Genomic DNA, 27576 nt, shown 5'->3' with positions numbered 1-27576 from the left:
GAGGCAGATTTTTGGTGTCCAGAGATCTTCTCCCCACTCTTCCTTGAGTTCCTGGGGCTGAGGGCCTGTATCTACCCTCAGAACCAAGCCCCGTCCTCCTGAGGAGCCAGTATTCCCGGAGGGATCCCCAAGTTTCAGACACTTCAAGGAGAGTTCAGAATAGGCAGTCCAAAAATTTTTAAGTCAACAAAGTGAGCATACTAAAAGAGACAAGGGGAGGTGTTAATCATTTACACAAGAATATGAAATGATAAAACAGAACCAAGTAGAACCATTTAGGTGTAATAGTTGAAATACAGAATGTGATTATATAGGATAAATAGTGAAATGGATGCTGCTGAAGAATTAATTAAAAACTAGGTCAGATTATGGAACTTTTTACAAAAGGAAACAGGAGAAGATAAATTGAAAATATGAAATAAAAGATATGTGAAGTTGAGAATAAAAGGACTGAAATCCATATAATTGGAATCTTGGAGAATAAAAAGGGGGAGGAAAAAATCTTTAAAGAAATAATAGAGATAAATTCATCAAAACTAAAGAAAGAAGAAAAAGTTCAGCTTTAACCAGATAATAGAATAGCAAATAAGAGAGAGAAGGAAAAACTGACAAAATAGATGTAATGAAATTTAAGAACAACAATCTTATTATAAGTTGGTCACAAGGATGGAAGTGCAGTCATAGACTATATAGAAAATGTAGTCAATGATTCTATAACATCTTTCTATGTTGACAGATAGTAACTGCACTAGTTGGGGTAAGGATTTAATAATGTGTATAACTGTTGAATCACTGTGTTGTATACTTGAAACCAGTATAATATTGTATATCAACTATAGTTCAATAAAAAATATACTTAAAAAATAAAGTAACAGGGTGAATTAAAAAAAAAAGAAATAGTTCTAAAAGCTCCCAGAGAGAACAAATCAAAGAAAAAGAGTACAAGAATCATATTGGCATATTAATTTTCAGCAGCAACATTGGGTGTAGCATAAATGAAGTAATATTATAAATGTATTAAAGGAAAAATAACTTTAAACTTAGAATTTTATGTCCATCCAAATTGTCATTTAAATGAAAGGGAACTATAAAAATATTTTCAAATATACAAGGTCTCAGAAGCTTTGCCATACAAGTTCTACACTTAAAACACTTGGTAGCAGTAATTAAATGGGAAGAAAAACAAATCTGCTAGGTGCTGCAGGAGCAGTGTAGCACGAATCTTTAAATACCTTGGTGAAGTTTGTTTTTGTCAAAACAAAACAAAACAAAACAAGACCAAAGAAGAGGAGGAAGTATATTTATGATAACTAAGAAATAAAGTATGAGATAATAGCCACATAATAAGCATTGAGAAGGGAGAGAGAACCTGAGGGGATGCTAAGTGGAAGATGTAGGCATCAGATTTTTAAAGTAGGAAAGGTTTAAAAAACGTACAAAGTGGGAAAAATTTAAATAATAAACTCAAATGGTAGAAACAAGTCCAAATATAAAGATAACTACAAGTTAACGGGTTAGAAATATCCATTAAAAGGCATATTGTCAGCTCAAATTTTTAAAAATCTAGCTAATTGTATTTACAAGAAACATATTTGAAGCATAAGGAGACAAAAATATTGAAATAAAAAGACTGGAAAAGGATATACTAGGCAAACCCTAACCAAAGAAAACCTGTATAGCTGACTTGATATCAGTTAAATATACCTTAACACAAACAAGTCACCATTAGAAGAGGTTACTTTATAATGATAAAAGTTCAATTCAAACAGATTATATAATAATTTTAAACAGGTATGCAACCTCAAAAATACCACCTCAAAAAATATGTAACATCAAAAATACATTAAAAATTGGCAAAATTACATGGAGAAATTATAAATTCACTATCAAAATGAGAAATTTTCATGTACTTTTCTCAATTATTGATATATGAAGCAAACAAAAACAAAAACAAAGGTATAGAGATTTTAACACAATTAACAAGCTTATCCTAGTGGACACATATACAATTCTGTACCCCCAAAATTAGAGAATACACATTTTTCTTAGCACATATGGCACATTTACTGAAATTGACTCTGTACTAGGCTATGAAGCAAACAAGTCAGTCATTTTCACATAGATCATGTTCTCTGACACTACACAATTAAGTAAAAGTTAGTATCAGTAAGATTAACTATCTGCATATGTGTGGAAACATGAGTTAATAAATACAAATGAGAAAAAAATTTTAATTCCTGAAACTGAATAGTAATGAAAATACAACATGTCAAAACTTGTGGGATGCAGTATAATGTATTAGAAGAAGTATATAGCCTAAAATATTAACATTAGACAAGAAGGAAAATTAAAAATGAACTACATATCCAATTTAAAATTTCAGGGAAAAATTCCCTACAGAATATATCCAAATAAAGTAAAGGAAACATAAAACTAAGAGTGAAAATAAACTAAATAGAAATCAAAAGTAGAACAGAGAAGATTAAGACCAGTATTTGATTCTTTGAAAAAAATCAACAAATAGATAACTCTTTAGCAAAATAATCACGAAAGAAGTAGAGAAGACAAAAATAATATTACATATGAAAAAGGTAATATGACAAGGATAAGGCAGAGAAAAAGGATATAGATTAAAAAGATAAGAAAATATAAGGGAATTCCAATAAGTATATACTAATAAATTTGAAAACGAGCAAAATGAACAAAATTTCCTTTTCCTAGAAAAATACAGCTTCATAAAACTGCCTCTAGAATAAATAGAAAAGTTGAATTGTCCTATAATTAAAGAATTGAGAAGTAGTTTAAAATTTTTCACAAGGAAAATACTAGACCCACATGATTTTACAGATTAGTTCTACCAAACTTTCATATCATATTTGTAACTCTCCTCCCACCCCCAGAAGTTATAAATACATTTTTCCTAATTTATTCTGAGTCTAGTTGTAAGTCCAGGGAGAGGAAATCCTGGGGTAAAAACTGAAGTCAGTCAAGGGAGAAATAAAGTTTAAAATCCGTTTATTGCTCACAAGCTGCAGTCCCAGGCCGGCTCTCTTTCCTGCTCCAGCAGAAGCAAACCTGCCCTCCCCCTTACCTCTCAGGTACAGATAAGCCCTCTGTTGCCCAGGTAATTACCCATTGATATGGAGATTAATTTCTCTCCACCCCTGAGGAATGATGCAAATGCACTAAAGCCATACTTCTTTCCACCTGTGAATGCCTATTGATATGGTAGATGTACTAAAGCCAGGCAAGGTATTCTGGAAATATTACAATTTTACCCACACTAGTATAGCTCTGTATACACTAGTATAACAAAACTAGACCAGTAGAAACCAAACCTATAAAAAGTGGTCCATTTCACTTACATTCACTTACAGATGGAAAAACTTTAAAAAAATATTAGCAAATGTATCCAATCATGTATATAAAAAGATAATATATCATGACCAGGTTATATTTTTCATAAAAATACAATGATGGCTTCATTTCAGAAAAATTATAAATTCCTACATTGATATATTGAAGGAGAAAAAGGTTATGATCATTTCAAAGGAAACACGTGCAATAAGACAACCTTCATTCATAATTTAATTAGGAATAGAAGGAAACTACCTTAACCTCATAAAAGACTACAACAAATATCATTCTAAACAGGAAATGTGAGAAGCATTTCCTTTAAGATAAAAAGCTAGCCAAGTATATTGCTTTTAATATTTTTTTCCAACATTATTGATCTTAGCCAACTTAAGGCAAGGAAAAGAAATTAAAAACATGAGAATTGGAAAGGAGAAGTAAAGTTTTTATTATTTATAGTAATATGCAAACAAATTATTAGAAAAAATAGAGCTGAGTAAAGTAACTGAAATTAAGATTGATATATATCAATATATAAGTGTATCAAGTCAATACATTGTATACCTTAAACTTATACAATGTTATATTCTGTCTTAAAGTTGGCAAAAAATTGATATACAAAGTTCAATTGTATTTCTATTCACTAGCAACTAAGAATAGAATATGTAATAAAAATGAAAACATGTAAAAAAAATCCAAGAATATAGAATATCAGAATATCTACAAATAAATCCAACATAAATTTATACGATGGGAAAACTGTGGAATTTTGTTGGAAAAAATTGAAAAAGATTTAAATGTAAAGATACACTATTATTATAGCTCAAGAGACTTACTCATGAAAATTAATTTATCTGTATTGATGAACATATTCAATGCAGATCCAATCAAAATCTCACAAGTTTTCCTGACCCTAAAATTTATATGGAAATTTAAAGGGTAAAAAATAGCCAAGACATTTCTGAATGTTATGTACTACCAAATATTAAGACTGATGAATCTATATTAGCACATCTTGGTTGTCCTGCATCAATAAGCAAATTGGCCAATAGAATAAAAGAGAGGGTGCAGAAACATATCTATGTGTATCTGGAACTTTTATGATAGTGTATTATAGCAGATCAGTGGGAAAATGAGAGACTATTCAATAAATGGAGCTTGAATAATGGTTATTCCATATGATAAAAATAAAATTGGGCTCTTATCTCACACCACAGACAAAAATCAACTCCAAATGAATTAAGGACTTAAGTATTAAAAACTAAAACTTTGAAACTTTTAGTGGAAAATGTAGGTGAAAATTTGTTTAATCTTGGAGTGTGTAGGAAAGGATTTTATGGCAAAGTAACAAAGGTGCTAATACAAAAGAAATGAGAGAGAAATTTGACTTAACATTAATCTTCAGTACTTTTCTTCATAAAATGACAGCTTAGAAAAAGATAGTTTACTGCTGGGAGAAGGCTTTTATAACCCAAATAATCAGCAAAGGATTAATATCATGAAATTTAGATAACTCTTACAAATCAATACAAAGAGGACAACCTCTTTGTTGAAAATGGGCAAAAAACAGGACTAGGCATTTCACAAAAAATTTTGTGAAGGACCTACACAAGGACCTACATTTACTTTATGAATATGTGACAAGATGTTCAATGGCATTATTAAACAAGAAAATACAAATCAGGAACTCAGTAAGATTAACCAAAAATTAATAAGTCTGACAATACCAGGTGTTAGAAAGGATGTGGATTAAAATTATCTCTTAATCATTGCTGAGAGTATTAATTGATACAACTACTTTGGAAAAGGGGACTGATACTATTTTATAAAGTTAATCATTTGTAGTTAATCTACAATCAAGAAATTTCACTCCTAAGAATATACCTAAGAGGAACTCTTGCATATGTATACTACGACACATATGCAGTGTTTAATAGAAGTGTATACAGGGGCAAAAACCTAGAATCAACCCGAATGTCCTTGACTGGAGAATGAATAACTTATGATTTCATCTAAATGGAATATTTCATAGCACTGAAAATGGTTAAGTTACATGAAGTAATAGCTATGAAACTTTGGAATTTATTTTGAAATTAATCATAGTTTTGTTAAGATATACTTTGTTTACTATGAAATACATATATTTTAAGTGTATCATCTGATGAATTTTTATATATGTATGCATTTGCATAACTACCACCAGAACAAGATACAGAACATTTCCAGCCACCTTCAGAAAGTTCCTTTGTTCACTTTTCCAAAGTGGTGGTACCACTCACCAGCAATGTGTGAGGATTTTAGTCTTGCTCCCATCCTCTCCAGTGCTTGTTATTGTCAATATTTTTAACTCTGATAGATATGTAATGATGTCTCATTGTGATTAATCTGCATTTCCTGAATAGCAAATGAAATTGGTCACCTTTACTTTATTTATACTTATTGGCTTTTTGTATATCTTCTTTTATGAAATGCCTGTTCAAGTTTTTTCCCAATTTTTCTATTTGGTTTCATACCTTTTACTTATCGATGTGTAGAACTTCATTATATATTCTAGATATGAGCATTCTGTTACACACACACAAATATATGTACAATAAGAAGCATTGGAAAAGCTGATTATCAAAAAGAACATGGAAAGGATTACTGCAGATCCTTGCTCAAGCAAGTAAAAATAATAGATCATTGAAACTCAGAATCTTGAAATTGATTCCCTGCAAACTATCCTGCCCACACATCTCTTGGAAAGTCTTCATGCATAGCCAGGTGTACATATATCTCAGTTTGAAGAATGTTGGTTTAGAATATATTAAGTTAGTTTTTATTTTTCCAGCTTTTTGAGATAAAATTGACATACAACATCATATAAATGTAAGGTGTATAACATAATGCTTTGGTATATATATATATATTGCAAAATGATTACTACAGTAATTTTAGTTAATACGTCCATCACCTCACATAATTACAATTCTTTTAATGTGATGGATCTTTTCAAATCTACTCTCTTAGCAACTTGTAAATACACAATACACTATTGAAGACTCAGCACCACCTCTACCTAGAAACTCTTCGTAGGCAATTGGAAACGTACTTCTGGAATAATGATAATTCATAAATTCAGGCTCTTTCCTCCTGAAGAATAGGAATATCAACACCAACCTTATCTACCCACATAGTTAGTATAATTGTAAAAAAAAAAAATCACTGAGATGACATTGTTAGGAAAAATTTTAGAGTGGCACACAGTTGCTTACTTCAATAGTCAGTACCACGTTGATACACTATTGCTGTGAGCTTGCTGAGATGCATTAGGACATGTTTGGTGATTTTACTGGGTATTATCAATCCTTTGTGAGTATCTGCAACTTACATTCTTTCTTTTCCAACTGTAATGTGCATTAATTATTAGTCATATAAAAGTAATAGTTGAGATTACCCATGGTGATTTAAGTCATAAACAAAACAGGAAAAATAATTTTCTCCCTCCTTTCCCTTATTCCCTCTAAATAAAGATAACTAAATAAAGATAACCATTGTTAAGTTTGTAAGTATTCTTTCAAAAACATGTTTTGTATTTTTATGTAAATACACAAATGGATTCATATTATGCAAACAGTTCTTTTTCATCTAATATATCTTGGAAAGGTTTCCTTATTTTTAAGAAAGGAGCATTGTATCCCAAACAGTGGATATACTATTGTTTTGTAAGTTATCCCCTATGAATATGGAACATCTAAATTGTTTCAGGTCTATTCTATTACAGTGACGCAGCAAATGTTCTTGTAGGTATACATTTGCATACTGTGTCAGTGTATCTGTCGGATAAATTCTTAACTGTGGAGTGACTGGTCAGAGAGCATGTACATTATATATTTTGATATGTTATTGCTATATTACCCTCCCATAAAAGGTAAGTAAATGAGAAAGCCTATTTCAACACAGCTCACCAACACAGAGTATTATTATAACTAAATTTATGTCTAATCTATTAGGTGAAAAATTGACATCTCATTTTGATTTGGGTTTTACTAATTTTGTGAAGTTGAGCCTCCTTTTATGTTTATTTATAGAGTGACTATTCCTTTTTTCCATTGATTCTATTTTATTCCTGGGAACATTACAAAATGAAGAGTTCTAACCATTTATAAAAAGTAGAAAGTGATGACTATAAGATAAAATCCCAGAGTATTTCCTTTTAGCTTTGCTGATTTAATGTTTCATACCATCTCCAGCTTATACCTATCATTCATTCATTCATTAAAAAAACACCTGTTGTTTACAAAATACTAATGGCACTATCCTTGAAAAGCCAAATTTTGTTAGCTGAGATATGTTTGGGTCTCCATTTGTGGGACCTCTCTGATATTAAATCCAAATCTTAGTATTTGACCGTGTTTCTCCATGAGTGTTCATTTTTCCAGTTTTTCAAAATAATCTCAACTGTTAGTTAAACAAGTAGAAATTTACTCATGAAAATCTTGGTTTTCTACTTGTGGTTGCCTCATTGTCAGCCTGTTATTGCTCCCTTCTTGCCATTTGCTGCTCTGTAGTTGCTGCTCATTGTCTGACCCTTGAGTACAGCTAATAAAGGAAGTTCGGGGGTTAGTGGTCTGATGGTGAGGTGACATACAATCTACAGTGACTGCCCTAACAATTCTACCCATTTTCGTTTGTTTGGTTCATTTGTAATTCTTGTTCAACCTAGAAGGATCATGGCACAGACTGTGGGCCACTTATTCATTGGTCAGTCCAAGCATTTGAGGCAGTTCTTCCTCTAACTGCTAGCAAGCAAGAAGGAGGTAGTCTAGTAAGTTACTGGCTGGACTGGGGAACTCTGGAATTGATACTACCATTTGTGCCCTGTTTGATATCATAAATGAATATAGGAAGCAAAAAGCTAAAACTTTGGAGTATTATTGAGGGGATAATGTTCCTATTCTAGATTCATTGGTCTTCTCCACAATCTCACTGGAATGAGAAGTAGCATCATTTCTTTGAGTAAAAAGGCATTCTACTTTAGGCATATAGAGTGTCAGTCATCAAGTTCTTGGGAGTATGTATGTATGAATGAAGCATTTGAAAGGTTGCTGGAGATACAGATTCAAGATAATACAGGCCATCTTTGCTTTTCACAGTAGTTCAGGACTATAAAAATAATGCAGGTTGAAACTGCAAAGTGATCTTAATAATCAATGGGAAAAATTATGATTGTCCCTTGACCTTCAGAATTTTCTGTTAAACATTAGAAACTCTGTTGGTTGTAAATACAGAGAGAATGAAATAGAAGTAAAACTAATATTTTTTTAGTGTACTGTAATTGAAAACAAGAAATATCAAAAATGAAAGTGTCTTATTTTTAATAAAAAACTTACCCAGATTAGGTTAAACAGTGCTTCCTTCTTCTTCCTGTCTCATAACTTACAATACAGATGGGAGCATCTTTTGTATGCTGTGGCCAATTGTTATACTGTTTTCTAAGTTTGGGTCAACTTCCAACTCCTTTGTGCTTTCAATATCACAAAACATCTCTGAAAATTCTCTAATGTCAAGTTTTTTGTGGGCATCACTTTCTCTAGGGCATCTTCCTCCTTTCTGTCACAACCACTTTCCTCATTTATGTTTGTAAGCTTACTATCACTAAGTTCTCTTAGCAGCAGTGTCAACATTCCCATGCACAGCTATTTCTTCTGTTACTCCATTTACATTTGATTCAGATTTCACTTCCGGCATTTCATTTCTTTGCTGCACTTTCATCTTTGGTGGTAGATTCCCTGGGAGACAAGGAAACAGCACAACTGCACTCTCCGCTGTCTGTGTGTGAACTGAATAGCAGATGCATGGTGTCCAGTCACCAGCAGACTGTGAGAGAGGTGACAGAATTGGTCATTGGTCATGATGCTCATCTGTAATTCACATAGTGATTGTGGATTGAAGAGCTAGCAGTGAAGTTTGAACTTTATGCTCTTATAGTTAATGTACCATGATGACTGAAATTTTAACTGTGTGTTGGGGGACTTAGAGTACTTAGCCATGATGGCTGAAATTCATGCGGATAAGGACTGTGCAAAGCAAGAACTGCCTAAATAAATGGGCTAACCCGTGGTACTGATTAGATATGATTTCTATAATAATTATACTTTTGTTGGGGATGCTGGGTTCAGTGCACTCACTCTTTTTAAGGCTTTTTGAAGGTGACTTACAGAACGTAAGTGCTTAATTTGCTGTATGTATCTGGGTAGGTTAGATTATCCTGTGGTAACAAATGACCCCCGATTCTCAGTTCTTTTGATGCCTTTCATCACACATTGTCTGGGAGGAGGGGAGGAAACTTTGCTACTTTGTCCTCACTCAAGGACTCAAGCAGAGGGAGGCTCCATCTCTGTGCTTCTGTAGTTACTAAAGCAGGAATTGGGAACATGATAAATTGCATGCTATCTCTTAGAGTTTAATTGAAGGGACCAATTCAATGTTAGACCTAGGTCACAGAGCTGAGCCTATGGCATGGTGGCCCTGCTTACCATGAATAGTTGACTAGAGGCCTCTCCTGAAGCCCTCAAGCAAGAGAATAAAAGCTGCAATTAAAACATGGTTGATTCATTGTATGTAAGTGAACAAGTGATACATAACCATTTCTAATCACATTTCACTGGCCAAAACAAGTCACATGATCATGTTCCAAAAGAGATAGAAAAGCAAAATTCTACCATGCCTAGAAGAAAGGAATGTTGGTTGAACAGCATCAGTGACTACTATAGTATCTAAAGAGTTAACTTGTGGAGAATTTATCAGGGAAGTGCAATCAAAGACTGAGATTACAGACATAGATATGTCTGATTGTCTCTGTCTGCTAGTGAAAGAAAGCAAGTTGAGGCAAAGTTGTGTATACTAGCATCCCAGGAGCTTGGATACTGTGATTATTTAAAAAGTAGGGTTAAAGGTCAGGATGAAGCCAGGAAGTTATAACAGACGCTAGATGGATCATGGGGACAAAGCAGGGCTATTGACAGCCCTGGCAATCAGAACTCATTCATATGAGAGCACAAAGACTACCTGCATTCTAAACGATTTCAACTCTTTTATGGTTTCTGAGCCTCTGTGCTTCATTTGAGTTTAAATTGACAATATCTTTTGAAATTCTGGGGTACTTGACAGAGATGACTCTCAAATTGAGCCTTCAAGGAAATGTAGGCTATGGCTTGGCAGAAGGTATGTGGTGAGTGCATTCTGAGAGTAAATGGGTAGAGGATACATGAGTGTAACCAAAAGTAGGATGCTATGAAAGTAGTAATAATATAGAACTTTTAAACAGGATGACATAGAAGATCCACAGGGCATTAATTGCATAATGATCCTCATTTAGTTATTATCATTAGTTATTACCATTATCATTTAGTTATAAACCAAATAACTTACGTAAGTAAGTTATTACTTACTATGAGGCATGACATGTTTATCTATATCCTTAACCACAAATACATTAAACTCTATGAATTCTCAGATGGCTGCCCTTAAAAGTGTCCTGTCTCATAGTATTCTGTGTGACTCATGCTAATGCTTCAGTCCATCCACACACCAAATTAATTTAGAATCACTCCATCCGTAGCTGTACTCATACCTGAACTTCCCATTTTAATCTAAATATGCAAACTTCTTGTCCACACTTTCTCCACTAGCCTGAGAAGCAAAAATATTTAAGCCATACCTAGTCTAGAATAAGCCATTTGAGACTACATTCATGTATTTCTTAGCATTAAATGGGTTATTGTATTTGAGAAAAATACAGTTAATATAAAATGGTCAGTTTTGGTATGGTATAGTCATATCTGGGGTAAAAAACAATGCATATAAATCAGTTATAATCAAATGATCACATTTTATTTAAATCTTCCAATCAACTAAAGGCTTTCAAATCAAACATCTATATTCTTGGACATGGCATTTGACTAATAAACTGAATTTAGACTTTTTACCTAGACACTTGATGTTAAATAGGTTTGCCCTTGGTGTTGAGCCCACTGGACTTTGGGCAACTTCTTTCATGCCTTCAGCTTCCCTGTTCTTTTTCTAAGAACAGCACTATAAGGGGGTGATTAGATTCCAAGGAATTGCCCTGTCCAGTGTCTTTTGCAGCAGCACGCTGCATTGTTGTTTCAAACTTGAATATTTCCCACCTAAACTTTGACATACTGTAAATTATATTAGTCAAGAGGTATGAGCCATGTCAGCATAGAGCAGGTACTCCAAAGGGCATCAGAAGTTTTGCCATTTATTCATCATCATAATATATCCATTTGACTTACTGGATTTGGGAAAGTATATTACTAAAAGGTGTAAGAATCTTTTCAATTTTCCAAACTGTTATAACATCAAAAGTTCATTGTTAATTTTAGGGAAATACACTTTCTTCGGCAAGAGCAACTAATGTGTTAGAAATGATGAAAGAATGGAAAAATAACCCAGAAAGTGATGAGGAAAACACAGCAGTTGAAATGAACTATGGGCCCATTCAAGAAAATGTGAAAGGTCACCAGCCAAGCAGACCCAGTAGAAATATCCTCAATGTCAACAGCACTTCGGATGAAGAGGAGGAAATACAGGTAGGAAGAGCCAACAAAATAAGTAGGAAGAACAAGTGTTTCATTTCTCCTAACTTTCAGATACCCTCACAACACTTGGAACATTGTTTGCCTCTCTTGTCTTTTTTGTTGTTGGTTTGTAACAAAGGAGTTGCATGATAAAGCAAAGTTCTTTTCTCTCTTGAGACTGTCAGGATTTAGCAATGTGGCCTACATGTCGATTTTAAGTTGCAGGATTACAGAGGGCAGGAGTCTACAAACTTTTCCTGTGAAGGAACAGATAGTAAATATTTTAGGCTTTATGGACCATCATAGTCTCTGTCACTTCTCAACTCTGATGTCATAGCACAAAAATAGGCATGCACAACTAATGAAGGAGCCTGGCCATGTTCCAGAGAAACTTTATTTACAAAACCAAGTGGTGGTGCCAGATTTGGTCCATGGGTCAAAATTAATAGTTTTTGTACTTTACCAGGCTATCCAGTTTGTAATAGGTGTGTGTATTACCTAAAAAAATAGTTATTACATTATCCAGTTACTTGTTTAAATCTGACTATAGTTGTATTCTTCTTGATGAATACAATTTAGTAATATTTTAATTCCAGATTGTGTTCTACTAACTGTATATCCTGACAATTTACCCAAACCCTTTTTTCTTTTGTTTCTTTTGTTTTTGTGTTTGTGAAAATTTTTTCTGTATGTTTGTTCTCTTTCTTGTCTTGAAATCTAGTGTATGTATTTTAGTAGTTCTTTAACGATTGAGTATCCTGCCAGCTGCGGCTGTATTCTCCTGTGGGCAGCCCAGCCTTCTCCAGAGGAGTTGCTACTTTTCCTTTCCTTTCACTGAAGCCTAGAGATAGGAGAGAGGTACTGAGGGGAAATGGGGGCCACACCTAGGAAGATGCAGCATTTCTGGTCTATACCCTTACATGCTGAGACTTTGTTAGAAACTTGCAGAAAGAAACCTAGTAGAGTGATCTACTGGTTGATTTTAATGTAGTGGTTGGAAACCTCATTCTATTTAATAACAAATGCCTAGATATTAAGCTTAATATTTAATGATTCAGATATATTGAAATAACCATACTTTACCATAACATAAACATAAATTTATTGAATTCCCTTTGTCCTCTCCAGTCTGTTAGCAATGCACAGCAGCTGTGTGCCTTTTCTGTTCTTGTTAAAAACAATATCCTATAAGCCCATGTTTGTGTTTCTTTATTGAACGTAATTGGAAGATTTTTCTAATAGAGACTTGGCATTTTATGTTCACATGTACTAGAACTAAACACAAGTTGAAATTTTGAAAGTATAGATTTCTACTCATCAACAGAAGAACTCTCCCCCAATCAGAGCTGACCTGCAGCAGAACAGGCCAGACCATAGATAGTAAACCGCACCTCCCAATCATTGGATGTATTCAAGCACTTCTGGAAAGCTACCTGTTATAAATGCTGGTGCAGGAATTCCTGAAAGATGGGTAGGAGTTTTCTCTACATGTCCTCTAAGGAACTTTCTCATGCTTAGTTTTTGGCCACTGTATCTTGTGAAGAATACCTTAACTTGTTTTAGAATTTTTCTAAAAAGGATTACCCATTAAAAGAAAGTCATCTCATGCATTTGACATATTAGTTTTTTCATGGGTTTTTATAAATAAATAAGTTACTTTATTAATTATACTGAAGTTGAGTTTATGTTAAGAAATTACTTCTTTCAAATCTTCATTAACAATAAATAGTGGAGCATAAAGTTCTAAAATAATAACTGAGAATAGGATTGGCCATTTACTCAAGTCCACATGAGATTCATATAGTAATTAATATTCTTAAGAATGAAAATTTAATTTTATTAAAATTATTCTATGAATATTGGAATATTTCCCATGGGAAAAATTTTGTTTGTTAAAAGACAGATTATATGGACAATTTGATGTGATAATATAAATAATTTATACCTACTAAATTAAGGAAATTTTTTTTCCACTAAAATACTTGAAATTTGGCTTTAATTTAAATGGAAATCTACTAGCAGTCCCTACTTTCTATTGTATCATTGTTCTCTTTTCTGGAGAATGTCATAAATCCATTTACAGCTCCTGATTTTGTATTTCTTATAAGCTGGGGTATTCACACTTTTTAGAGAAGTGTCAGAGCTCTTAGAAAATTAGCAAAGAAAGAGGATTTGTTAAAAACAAAAACACTTGAACTAAGCACCTTCCTCTTTCCCTGAGTAACTGTCCATTAGTTCCAAATGCCCTGGACATCATGGAAAAATACAGTCTGCATCCTCATTGTCCATGTTTGGACTAAGGTATCACTACACTTTTTCAAAATTATTTACAAAAAGTTGGCATTTGGCAATGTCTTTTTTTTCTTCTCATTTCCATTTCTAGCCTATTTTAGGTAATCATGTTCTTTGAGGATAAGAATGTTTCTCCCATGTGTGTCGTGTTTTGTACCCTGAGTACATCTAGATAATGTTTTATGTTATTAGTAACTCTCTAAATTTCATCTGTGGGTTCTTAATATACTCTGTCAGACAGACCCCAAGACTTTAACTCCTACAACAGCATTTATTCATCTTTAGATGAGAAACTTGGCAGACCAGTGCTTATTGCAGGAGCATGCCTCTTAACATTAGGGCCTTAGTGATTCTGGTAAATGGAATGGTACTTTCATTATTCATTAAGCTCAGAAACAACTGAAGAGAAATGAATGTCTGTAATTAAAATGCATCTCCCCACAACCATGGAGGGAGGGGCTAGAAACTCTGCATGTAATAGAAGTATATTTGCATTGGAGAATTCTTCTTAATTAAGGATAAACTTCTCAGTTATTATTTATTGGACATCGTCTTGAATACACTTGTTTAAATAAACTGGAAAGTTTTTGCAGTTATTTTCTTTTGTGATCATTTTTCTTGACTGAAAACATGGCCTCCCCTTGTATTGTAGGAGATAGTACATATAGCACATACTTATTCTAGTCTAGGAGGTAGAAAGGCAAGGTGGCTTAGAAACTGAAAAAATTATTTTGATCAATGAAATATATTCATGTAGCAGTTTGAAAGACAAGAAGTGTTTGAATTTAAATAACATTGAAACTAAATGGTTGAACTGTGGTTTGTTGATATGTTTTTATGAGAAAAGTCAGGTTTTCTTGGTATTTTAGTTGAGTAGTATAAAAATACTCTTTATTGACCATTGAAATGTTAGCTCTCTGAGCCCACGTGAATCATATCAAATTTGGTGGTTCTTCCACAACTTTGGTATACTTTTGTACTTCAATATTGAAGCATTACAATCTGGAATATGTGCCCAAGCACTGCACCTAAAATACCATAATGGTAAAAGCAGAAGTTCCAGATCTAGGCTGCCTGGATTTAAATCTTGGCTTCACTGCTAACAAGCTTTATGACCTTTGGCAAATCTCTAGGTCTCTGTTTTCTTACCTGTAAAATGGGAATAATAATGGTATCAACAAAAGGCTAAGTGAAATCATGCACATAACACTCTTGATATATGGTAAACACTCATTAATATTAGCTATTACTAATTTTATCATTATATTGCTAAAGAACTTGCATAGAATATTACCAAAATTGCAAGTTTTTCCTGAAAAGCCTCCTTTGAGTATAGATGTGGGAATAACTAATGAGCAAAGTAACAAATATCATTGTCAAAGGTGATAAGGTAACCCTGCCAATCTAGGGTACTGTGGTAGATTGGATTGTTTTCCCCATTTATTTAATCCCCCCCTCTAAGGGATTTCACATTCACACCCTTTGCTACATGCCTTTGCAGTTCTCATTACTGAAGTGGATGCAGGATTTTTTCTCACACCATGAATGTTGGTCTTAGCTATATGGCTTACTTTGGCTGATGAAAGTTTATGAGGCATGATGTAAACAGAGACCCTTAAAGTGTTTGCATGGTTTAGCTTGGTCTCTTGTATCTCTGCCACCTGCCATGAGGAGAAGATGCCTGCAGGGAGCCACAGTTCCTGCAATTACGAAGATCTGTGGAGCAGAACCTAATACAAAGCCTGAAATTTAGCTTAGTACAGCCAAGTCCTACAGCTAATAAAGAAAAATTAATATTTAATGTTATAAGATGCTGAGACTTTTGTAGTTGTTTGTTATGTGTATGTGTACAGAAAAGAGTTAACGTGAAAATGGAGTCATGGGGATCACGGGAATATGGCGGCATGAGTAGTTCAGTGGAAATCTCCTCCCCAAAACATATATATTTATGAAAATACAATAAATACAACTATTCCTAAAAGAGACACCAGTGGATGCAGTACAACAGCCAGGATACATATACATCTGCAAGAACTCAACATCACACGAAGGGGGTAAGATACAAGCCGCGGCCAGGCGGGACCCGAATGCTCCCCCCACCCCAGAACCCAGCAGGAAGAAAGGAGTCGGAACAGGGAGGGAGTGAAAGCCCAGGACTGCTAAACAAACAGCTCTAGAAATCCACACCCAGAGCACAGACAAAAGGTGCACAGGGTACTGGATATTAGAGAAACAGAAAAGCAAAACCTGCAGGCAGGTCCCTGCAACCAGTGCCCCTGAGACAAAAGAAAAGCGAGCACTTTTTGCAAGTCTTAAAGAGGCAGAGATCCCACACCTGGACGAAGTCGCCCCAGCACACTTAGCCAGCAGCTGGGAATCCTGGGGAACGTTAGGCGCCCTAACCCCCTGGGCGGCAGCGCAGCTCTGAAGCCCCTCACAGCACTAAGCAGCCTGCCAGTTGTTCCTACAACTGGCACGGACCCCAACACACTGGTCCAGTAGTGGGAGAGTGGCAGCACGTGCTGGGGGCGGTGGCATCGGAGGGGACCTGGAGCAGCCTGTGTGCACTGGTGGCACCAGAGGGGACCGGGAGCGGCCCGTGCGCGCCGGCGGCAGCAGCACCAGAGGAGCCCAGGAGAGGTCCACACAAGCCTGCAGCGGCGGCAACCGAGTAACCCGGGAGCAGCCCGTGTGTGCCAGTGGTGGTGGCGCCAGACGGGCACGGGAGACGCCTGCGTGAACCTGCAGCAGTGCCAGAGGGAGCAGCCACACTCCCAGCAGCTGACTGGAATCCCAGCCTGATGCACAGCCACCTGGGCCAGACCCAAAGGCCGATGCTGGCACACATCTGCCTGGCAGAGGAGCCGCTATCGCAAAGGAGTGCACGTGGCATGCCTGTCACTCCCCGCAGGGCTCCGAGCTGCTCTGACAGACACCCCACCCACAGCAGCTTAGGGGACTAACCTGGTGGCTGCTCCAGGAGTGTGGGTAACCAACACAGGCAGCGGAGAAGGGCAAGGCATCCAGCAAGCAGGAAAGGACTTTCTTCTCCCAGCTGACACACCCGCAACCTGCCTACAGCCACCACTATCACCATGAAAAGGCAAAAAAATTTAGTCCAGTCCAAAATAGTTCAGACAACCCCTGAGAGAGGATCTGCAGAGACAGACCTAACCAGTCTCCCTGAAAAAGAATTCAAAATAAAAATCATAAACATGCTGACAGAGCTGCAGAGAAATATACAAGAGCTAAGGGATGATGTCCGGAGGGAGATTACAGAAATGAAACAATCTCTAGAAGGATTTATAGGCAGAATGGATAAGATGCAAGAGGCCATTGATGGAATAGAAACCAGAGAACAGGAATGCATAGAAGCTGATGCAGAGACAGATAAAAGGACCTCCAGGAATGAAACAATATTGAGAACTGTGTGACCAATCCAAAAGGAACAATATCCGCATTATAGGGGTACCAGAAGAAGAAGAGAGAAAAAAGGGATAGAAAGTGTATTTGAAGAAATCATTGCTGAGAACTTCCCCAAACTTGGGGAGGAAGTAGTCGCTCAGACTATGGAAGCACACAAAATGCCTAACAGAAGGGACCCAAAGAGGACAACACCAAGACACATAATAATTAAAATGGCAAAGATCAAGGAGGACAAGGACAGAGTATTAAAGGCAGCCAGAGAGAAAAAAGGTCACCTACAAAGGAAAACCCATCAGGCTATCATCAGACTTCTCAACAGAAACCCTACAGGCCAGAAGAGAATGGCATGATATACTTAATGCAATGAAACAGAAGGGCCTCGAACCAAGACTACTGTATCCAGCACGAATATCATTTAAATATGAAGGAGGGATTAAACAATTCCCAGACAAGCAAAAGTTGAGGGAATTTGCCTCCCACAAAGCACCTCTACAGGGTATTTTAGAGGGACTGCTCTAGATGGGAGCACTCCTAAAAAGAGCACAGAACAAAACACCCAACATATGAAGAATGGAGGAGGAGGAATAAGGAGGGAGAGAAATAATCATCAGACTGTGTTTATAAGAGCTCAATAAGTGAGTTAAGTTAGACAGTAAGGTAGTAAAGAAGCTAACATTGAACCTTTGGTAACCACAAATCTAAAGCCTGCAATGGCAGTAAGTACATACCTTTCAATAATCACCCTAAATGTAAATGGACTGCTTGCACCAATCAAAAGACACAGAGTAATAGAATGGATAAAAAAGCAAGACCCATCTATATGCTTCTTACAAGAGACTCACCTCAAACCCAAAGACATGCACAGATTAAAAGTGAAGGGATGGAAAAAGATATTTCATGCAAACAACAGGGAGAAAAAAGCAGGTGTTGCAATACTAGTATCAGACAAAACAGACTTCAAAACAAAGAAAGTAACAAGAGTAAAGAAGGACATTACATAATGATAAAGGGCTCAGTTCAACAAGAGGATATAACCATTATAAACATATATGCACCCAATACGGAGCACCAATATATGTGAAACAAATACTAACAGAATTAAAGGAGGAAATAGAATGCAATGCATTCATTTTGGGAGACTTCAACACACCACTCACCCCAAAGGATAGATCCACCGGGCAGAAAATAAGTAAGGACACGGAAGCACTGAACAACACAGTAGAGCAGATGGACCTAATAGACATCTATAGAACTCTACATCCAAAAGCAACAGAATATACATTCTTCTCAAGTGGACATGGAACATTCTCCAGAATAGACCACATACTAGGCCAGAAAAAAGAGCCTCAGTAAATTCCAAAAGATTGAAATCCTACCAACCAACTTTTCAGACCACAAAGGCATAAAACTAGAAATAAACTGTACAAAGAAAGGAAAAAGGCTCACAAACACATGGAGGCTTAACAACATGCTCCTAAATAATCAATGGATCAATGACCAAATTAAAATGGAGATCCAGCAATATATGGAAACAAATGACAACAACAACACAAAGCCCCAACTTCTGTGGGACACAGCAAAAGCAGTCTTAAGAGGAAAGTATATAGCAGTACAGGCATATTTAAAGAAGGAAGAACAATCCCAAATGAATAGTCTAATGTCACAATTATCAAAATTGGAAAAATAAGGACAAATGAGGCCTAAAATCAGCAGAAGGAGGGACAAAATGAAGATCAGAGAAGAAATAAATAAAATTGAGAAGAATAAAACAATAGCAAAAATCAATGAAACCAAGAGCTGGTTCTTTGAGAAAATAAACAAAATAGATAAGCCTCTAGCCAGACTTATGAAGAGAAAAAGAGAGTCAACACACATCAACAGAATCAGAAACGAGAAAGGAAAAATCACAGTAGACCCCACAAAAATACAAAGAATTATTTGAGAATACTATGAAAACCTATATGCTAACAAGCTGGAAAACCTAGGAGAAATGGACAACTTCCTAGAAAAATACAACCTTCCAAGACTGACTCAAAAAGAAACAGAAAATCTAAACAGACCAATTACCAGCAAAGAAATTGAAGCTGTAATAAAAAAAACTACCCAAGAACAAAACCCCCGGGCCAGATGGATTTACCTCGGAATTTTATCAGACATACAGAGAAGACATAATACGCATTCTTCTTAAAGTTTTCCAAAAAACAGAAGAGGAGGGAATACTCCCAAACTCATTCTATGAAGCCAGCATCACCCTAATACCTAAACGAGGCAAAGGCCCCACCAAAAAAGAAAACTACAGACCAATATACCTGATGAACATAGATGCAAAAATACTCAACAAAATATTAGCAAAACGAATTCAAAAATACATCAAGAGGATCATACACCATGACCAAGTGGGATTCATCCCAGGGATGCAAGGATGGTACAACATTAGAAAATCCATTAACATCGTCCACTGTTGTGCCCCGTTTCCTTGAGTACCCCTGTGGAGCCGCAGTCACCAGCCTCAGTCACGAGATATAAGAACAAAACAGCTCTTTATTGCTAGTTCGAACTAGGGTCTCAGTGGCCCATCAAAACACAGGACTCAGTCTGAGACCCTGAACAAAGTTTCTTTTTTGCTTTTATACTTTTGGAAATTGGGCATCACTTGAGCGGGAAACTAGTTATTCAAGATGGCGGATACAAAATGGAGGCACATAGTTATTCAAGATGGAAGACACAAAGTGGAGGCACATAGTTATTCAAAATGGGGGACACAAAATGGAGGCACATAGTTATTCAAAATGGAAGACACAACATGGAGGCAGGGGTCATGTAGGGGACACAGCTATTCAAGATGGCGGACACAAAATGGAGGCACATAGTTATTCAAGATGGGGGACACAAAATGGAGGCGGGGGTCAAGCTAACCTTCCAGGGGTCCCACATTCCCCCCTTTTTCTTTTGTGCCTGAGTGGGCATTCTTGTCCCACTATGGGTCTGCAGTCAGTTGGTCCTTCGTACCAATTCCGGTTCTCTCGGTACTCTCCCTCTCTTTTTGCTAGTCCTTCTCCTGATGATGGACATGCTCTTCTGCTGTGGAGCCGGCTTCTTCCTTCGGAGGCAGACTGCCGGCCCGCAGATATGGGGGAGGGAGAGGCGGTAACGCTGGTGCAGTGGGTTGGACTGCTTTGGCCTCCAAATCAAGGGCACTAGGATAGGGGGCTGACTCTGAGAGGACCTTGGAGCCTGCTGGCTTCTTGTTGCCTGAGGTGGATGTTACCATGGCTTGGACTGCTGAGGGTGGTGGCCCCGGGGGAGTAGGTGCCGCGGGAGCGGGTGGAAAGAGAAAAGGTTTTAGCCAGTGAGGGGGGGTTCTTAACAAGGTACTGCCAGGTGAGTATGTAGGGGACCTGGTCGGGGTGGCCTCCGGGCCCTAGGTTCATGACTCTTTCTTGAACTGCCTGAATCTCAGAGAGGGTGAAAGATACCTCTCAGGGTCATCTCACACCGAAGGTGGGTCATTCTGTGGAACAAAAGGTTATGACTTTGCTCTTCCAGACTTCCAAACTGAGATTACGAGCCTCGGTTCTGAAATCATAAAAATGGTCAGTCATGAGGGTCAGTGGCGAAGATTGCCCTTGCCCCATAGTTGGATGATGGCTATGAGAGTAAGAGTGATAGAGGGTAAAAGTCAGAACTGGCCAGACAACAACGACAACACAAAACCGGACAATATGACTAACAAAAGTAAATAATGACAACACAATTTAGGACAATAAGACTAACAAAACCAGCCAAAAAACAAATCCTTCCAGAAGTCTGACAGTTATATCTTCCAGTTACTCTTCTCTCTAGAGAAGACTGACCCCAGAGACCCATGAACCATTCACTACGGTCCTGAGCCTGCAACAGCCTCCTGGCACGTCCGCCAGCCCCGGTCTTACGTTGCCCTGTACCAGACAGAGGCAGGTCCTGCGGAAGGACTTCTGCCTCCTGGGTCAACTGCCTCCCAGCGCACTCGCCGGCCCCGGCCTTACGTTGCCCTGAACCAGATGGAGGCAGGTCCTACGGAAAGATTTCTGCCTCCTCTATTCCAGCCAGCCTGCGGCTGGCGTGACTAATCACTTTTCATATTCAATAAAGACCTTACCCAGCAGTTGGGGCTGCTGCTCCTCACCGAGATCCCAGATGAACCCCCAAATGTTGTGCCCTGTTTCCTTGAGTTCCCAGTGTGGAGCCGCAGTCACCAGCCTCAGTCGCGAGATATAAGAACAAAACAGTTCTTTATTGCTAGTTCGAACTAGGGTCCCAGTGGCCCGTCAAAACACAGGACTCGGTCTGAAACCCTGAACAAAGTTTCTTTTTTGCTTTTATACTTTTGGAAATTGGGCATCACTTGAGGGGGAAACTAGTTTATTCAAGATGGCAGACACAAAATGGAGGCACATAATTATTCAAAATGGGGGACACAAAATGGAGGCATATAGTTATTCAAGATGGAAGACACAAAATGGAGGCACATAGTTATTCAAAATGGAAGACAACATGGAGGCAGGGGTCATGTAGGGGACACAGCTATTCAAGATGGTGGACACAAAATGGAGGCACATAGTTATTCAAGATCGGGGACACAAAATGGAGGCAGGGGTCAAGCTAACCTTCCAGGGGTCCCACACCACCACATCAACAAAAAGAAGGACAAAAACCACATGATCATCTCCATAGATGCTGAAAAAGCATTCAACAAAATTCAACATCCATTCATGATAAAAACTCTCAACAAAATGGGCATGAGGGCAAGTACCTCAACATAATAAAAGCCATGTATGATAAACCCACAGCTAACATCATACTGAACAGCGAGAAGCTGAAAGCTTTTCCTCTGAGATCGGGAACAAGACAGGGATGCCCACTCTCCTCACTGTTATTCAACATAGTACTGGAGGTCCTAGCCATGGCAGTTAGACAAAACAAAGAAATACAAAGAATCCAGATTGGTAAAGAAGAAGTCAAACTGTCACTATTTGCAGATGACATGATATTGTACATAAAAAACCCTAAAGACTCCACTCCAAAACTACTAGAACTAATATTGGAATTCAGCAAAGTTGCAGGATACAAAATTAACACACAAAAATCTGAGGCTTTCCTATACACTAACAATGAAATAATAGAAAGAGAAATCAGGAAAACGATTCCATTCACAATAGCATCAAAAAGAATAAAATACCTAGGAATAAACCTAACCAAGGAAGTGAAAGACCTATACCCTTAAAACTACAAGACACTCTTAAGAGAAATTAAAGAGGGCACTAATAAATGGAAACTCATCCCATGCTCCTGGCTAGGAAGAATTAATATCATGAAAATGGCCATCCTGCCCAAAGCAATATGCAGATTCAATGCAATCCCTGTGAAATTACCAACAGCATTCTTCAATGAACTGGAACAAATAGTTCAAAAATTCGTATGGAACCACCAAAGACCCCGAATAGCCAAAGCAATCCTGAGAAGGAAGAATAAAGTTGGAGGGATCTCGCTCCCCAACTTCAAGCTCTACTACAAAGCCACAGTAACCAAGACAATTTGGTACTGGCACAAGAACAGAGCCACAGACCAGTGGAACAGAATAGAGGAGACTCCAAACATTAACCCAAACATATATGGCCAATTAATATATGATAAAGGAGCCGTGGACATACAATGGGGAAATGACAGTCTCTTCAACAGATGGTGTTGGCAAAACTGGACAGCTACATGTAAGAGAATGAAACTGGATCACTGTCTAACCCCATACACAAAAGTAAATTCAAAATGGATCAAAGACCTGAATGTAAGTCATGAAACCATAAAACTCTTAGAAAAAAACATAGGCAAAAATCTCATGGACATAAACATGACTGACCTCTTCTTGAACATATCCAGCAAAAATGAACAAGTGGGACTATATCAAGCTAAAAAGCTTCTGTACAGCAAAGGACACCATCAATAGAACAAAAAGGTATCCTACAGTATGGGAGAATATATTCATAAATGACAGATCCAATAAAGGATTGACATCCAAAATATATAAAGAGCTCATGCACCTCAACAAAGAAAAAGCAAATAATCCAATTAAGAAATGGGCAGAGGAGCTGAATAGACAGTTCTCTAAAGAAGAAATTCAGATGGCCAACAGACACATGAAAAGATGCTCCACATTGCTAATCATTAGAGAAATGCAAATTAAAACCACAATGAGATATCACCTCAAACCAGTTAGGATGGCCATCATCAAAAAGACAAACAACAACAAATGTTGGTGAGGTTGTGGAGAAAGGGGAACCCTCCTACACTGCTGGTGGGAATGTAAATTAGTTCAACCATTGTGGAAAGCAGTATGGAGGTTCCTCAAAATGCTCAAAATAGAAATACCATTTGACCCAGGAATTCCACTTCTAGGAATTTACCCTAAGAACGCAGCACTCCAGTTTGAAAAAGACAGATGCACCCCTATGTTTATCACTGCACTATTTACAATAGCCAAGATATGGAAGCAACCTAAATGTCCATCAGTAGATGAATGGATAAAGAAGATGTAGTACATATACACAATGGAATGTTACTCAGCCATAAGAAAAAAACAGATCCTACCATTTGCAACAACATGGATGGAGCTAGAGGGTATTATGCTCAGTGAAGTAAGCCAGGCGGAGAAAGACAAGTACCAAATGATTTCACTCATATGTGGAGTATAAGAACAAAGGAAAACTGAAGGAACGAAACAGCAGCAGAATCACAGAACCCAAGAATGGACTAACAGTTACCAAAGGGAAAGGGACTGGGGAGGAGGGGTGGGAAGGGAGGGATAAGGGCCGGGAAAAGAAAGGGGGCATTACGATTAGCATGTATACTGGAGGGGGCACGGGGAGGGCTGTGCAACCCAGAGAAGACAAGTAGTGATTTTACAGCATCTTACTACGCTGATGGACAGTGACTGTGAAGGGGTATGTGGGGGGAACTTTGTGAAGTGTGGAGCCTAGTAAACAATGTTCTTCATGTAATTGTAGATTAATGATACAAAAAAAAAAAAGGGGTTAATGTAAGTGGGCCTAAACTGCTATCCATGAAAAGGCTTATTTACAAGGTTGCTTCTTGGCTGGCTTCTGGGAACTTAGATTTCAGGACAGTTGCTACCATTAACTGATAATAATGATTCATTGCACTTAAACTGTTTGTGTAAACAATATGGTTTATGCTGAACACCTGCTTTCCTACTGGGAGTCTCAGATTTTTGTAGATGTTAGGCAGAGGGTGCCTACATGACCATCTCCCAGTAAAAACCCTGGGCATTGAGTCTCTAAGAGCTTCCCTAGTTGGCAACATTTCACATGTGTTGTCACAAATTTCGTGGGGTAATAAAGTTCATCTTGAATGGCTCCTGGGAAAGAGTCCTTGGAAGCTTGAGCCTGGTTGCCATTGGGCTTTGCCTCAATGCCTTTTCTTTTTGCCAGTTGTGCTTTCCATCCTTTCACTGTAATAAGCTATAGCGATGAGTACAACTATCTGCTGAGTCCTGTAAGGCCTGCTAGTGAATCATGGAACCTGGGTGTGATCGTGGGGACCTCCCGGATACAGTAACATTTACTGCAGCAAATAGCTGATCAATACAGGTACAATTAATTAATTGTGTGAACAGGAATCTTGACCTGTTATTCGTTGGTCTAATGCTGTTTGCAATGCCAGATGCTAGTTTGGATTTGTAGGCTTCTATAAACAGGGCTTTTGTCCCTACTTCTACTCCCACTGGAAGCTTTTGTGTAAAGTTAGGCTTTACCACAGCTTAGCCAGACCTCTGTACTTGAAGGGGGAATATATTAATGAATCTTTTCAAATCATTTCCCTGTTCTCCCAAGTCTGGCTTTTACTCAGCTCTCCTTAGGGTCTCTAACTATTAGGATATGCTATATATATCTTTTATCTATGGCAAACCGACCCATTGGGTTGGGTTTTAACAAATATTGCTTCAATTCTAAATGTGTAATCTGGGTCTCTCCACCTCTTATCCTGCCTTCAATCTATACTCGTCACATATATTTACATCATAATTATTAACTCCATGGAAGAATCTTTTAATTTTTGCTTTAAACAGTCATATGTATTTCCAAGAAATTAAGAGAAAAAGTTGCCTTTTATATTTGCTCAGATATTTACCATTTCTGATGTCCAGGTTTCCATCTGATACCACTTCCTTTAGCTGATGAACATCATTTGCATTTCTTGTATTACATGTCTGCTAGTGATGAATTCTCTAAGTTTTCTTTTATCTAAAATGTTTTTATTTTGTCTTAATTTTTGAAGGGTATTTTCTCTGTTTACATACAGAATTCTGATTTTGCAGGCTTTTTGTTCTATACTCTAAAACCCCCTCTGGCTTCCATTTTCTCTGACACAAAGTCATTGGTAATTTAAAATGTTCTTTCCTTATATATAATGTGTCACTTTGAATGTTTTCAAGATTTTCTCTCTATCTTTGGTTTCAGCAGTTTGACCATGGTATTGATAGGCATATTCTTCACAGTTACTCTGCTTGATGTTTGCTGAACTTCTTGAATCTCTAAGTCTGTATCTTTTTCCAAGTTTGGGAAATTTTGTCATTATTTTTTTACTTATTTTTTTTCCGAGATTGTAATTATTTACATGTTGGACTGTTTGATATTGTCCTATAGGTCTCTAAGCCTGTATTCATTTTTTCCAATCTATTCTTTTAATTGAATACATACTATTGATCTATTTTCAGATTTATTCTTTCCTCTGTTATCTCCACTTTCCTATTAAACCTATCTGGTCAATGTTTAATTTCAGATATTATATTTTATTCTAAAATTTCCATTTGATTCATTTTTGTTATTTCTGTTTCTCTACTGAGATCTCCTTTATTCCTCAAAGAATATTTTCCTTTATATCTTGATAAAAATTATGATAAATTCTTTAAAATCCTTGTTTTTTAATTCTAACATCAGGGTCATCTCAGGGTCTGTCTCTATTGATTATTATTTTTGTTGAATAATTTTGTATTGTATCCAGGACATTGGTAATGTTATGTTGTGCCAACTCAGGATTCAACTTTTTTCCTCCAAAATGTGCCAGTATTTCTATTTTAGCAGGCATTTAGTTGGTTGAATGCAAACTGCAAATTTTCTCTTAGCCAATTGTTCAAATATTAGGTGAGTTCATTTATCTTTATATGGGCAGAATTTAAGATACCCCTTCTCTGGTTGTCTTATTTCAGGAGTTCCCTCAGTACTTTATGGTATCTGTGGTTGCTTTGAATTCTGCCCTCTAATTATTTAGGCCAGAGAAAGAGAATTAGCATCTGGGGACACATTGTCAAGGAGCAACATTTGATATATCAACAGAAATAACGGAAGCCAGAAGATAATGGAATGACATTGTTGAAGTGCTAACTGCAAAACAAAACAAAACAAAAAACCTGACAACTTGGGAGGTCCACATCTAGTTATAATTTCCTTCAAAAATTAAAAAAAAATGTTTTCAAGTATGTAAAAGATGAATTTATCAGCATAGCTTAGTATAAAAAATACTAAAAGAAAAGAAAATTTTCAAGGTAAAAGAAAATGATCCCAGCTGGAAGAACTGAACTGCAGGAATGTATGAAGGGCATTGGCGAGAGTAAATAGTAAAGAATGTTGACTATTTAAAGCAATAGTAATAATAATGATATCTAAGCTTTCATCTTATTAAGCTAAGAAAAGAATATCAAATTGAGCACCCTCCCAACAAAAGTAGGATGGAAATGGTTAAAAATGAGGATATTGTGAATTACTTAAGGCCAATAAATCGGAAATTTTATATGAAAAATTCCAATACCAAAACAGATAAAAAATAGAAAATCTGAATATTTCTATATTTATTTTAAAAATTGAATCAT

At 36.8% G+C, this 27576-nt stretch overlaps 1 protein-coding gene across 18 annotated transcripts in view; it reads left to right on the top strand.

Annotated features, from left to right (window-relative positions):
- Window positions 1-27576, top strand: part of STK33 (serine/threonine kinase 33) — a 184331-nt gene that overhangs the window by 141861 nt on the left and 14894 nt on the right. For all 18 annotated transcript variants that reach the window (XM_036930987.2, XM_057507332.1, XM_057507331.1 and 15 more), the window contains one exon: window positions 11745-11951. In XM_036930987.2, the coding sequence (XP_036786882.2) occupies window positions 11745-11951 (207 nt within the window). The remainder of the gene's footprint in view (window positions 1-11744; window positions 11952-27576) is intronic.

Source organism: Manis pentadactyla, chromosome 9, assembly GCF_030020395.1.
Source record: "Manis pentadactyla isolate mManPen7 chromosome 9, mManPen7.hap1, whole genome shotgun sequence".
Lineage (NCBI taxonomy): Eukaryota > Metazoa > Chordata > Mammalia > Pholidota > Manidae > Manis > Manis pentadactyla.
This window is presented reverse-complemented; position numbering and strand designations above follow the sequence as displayed.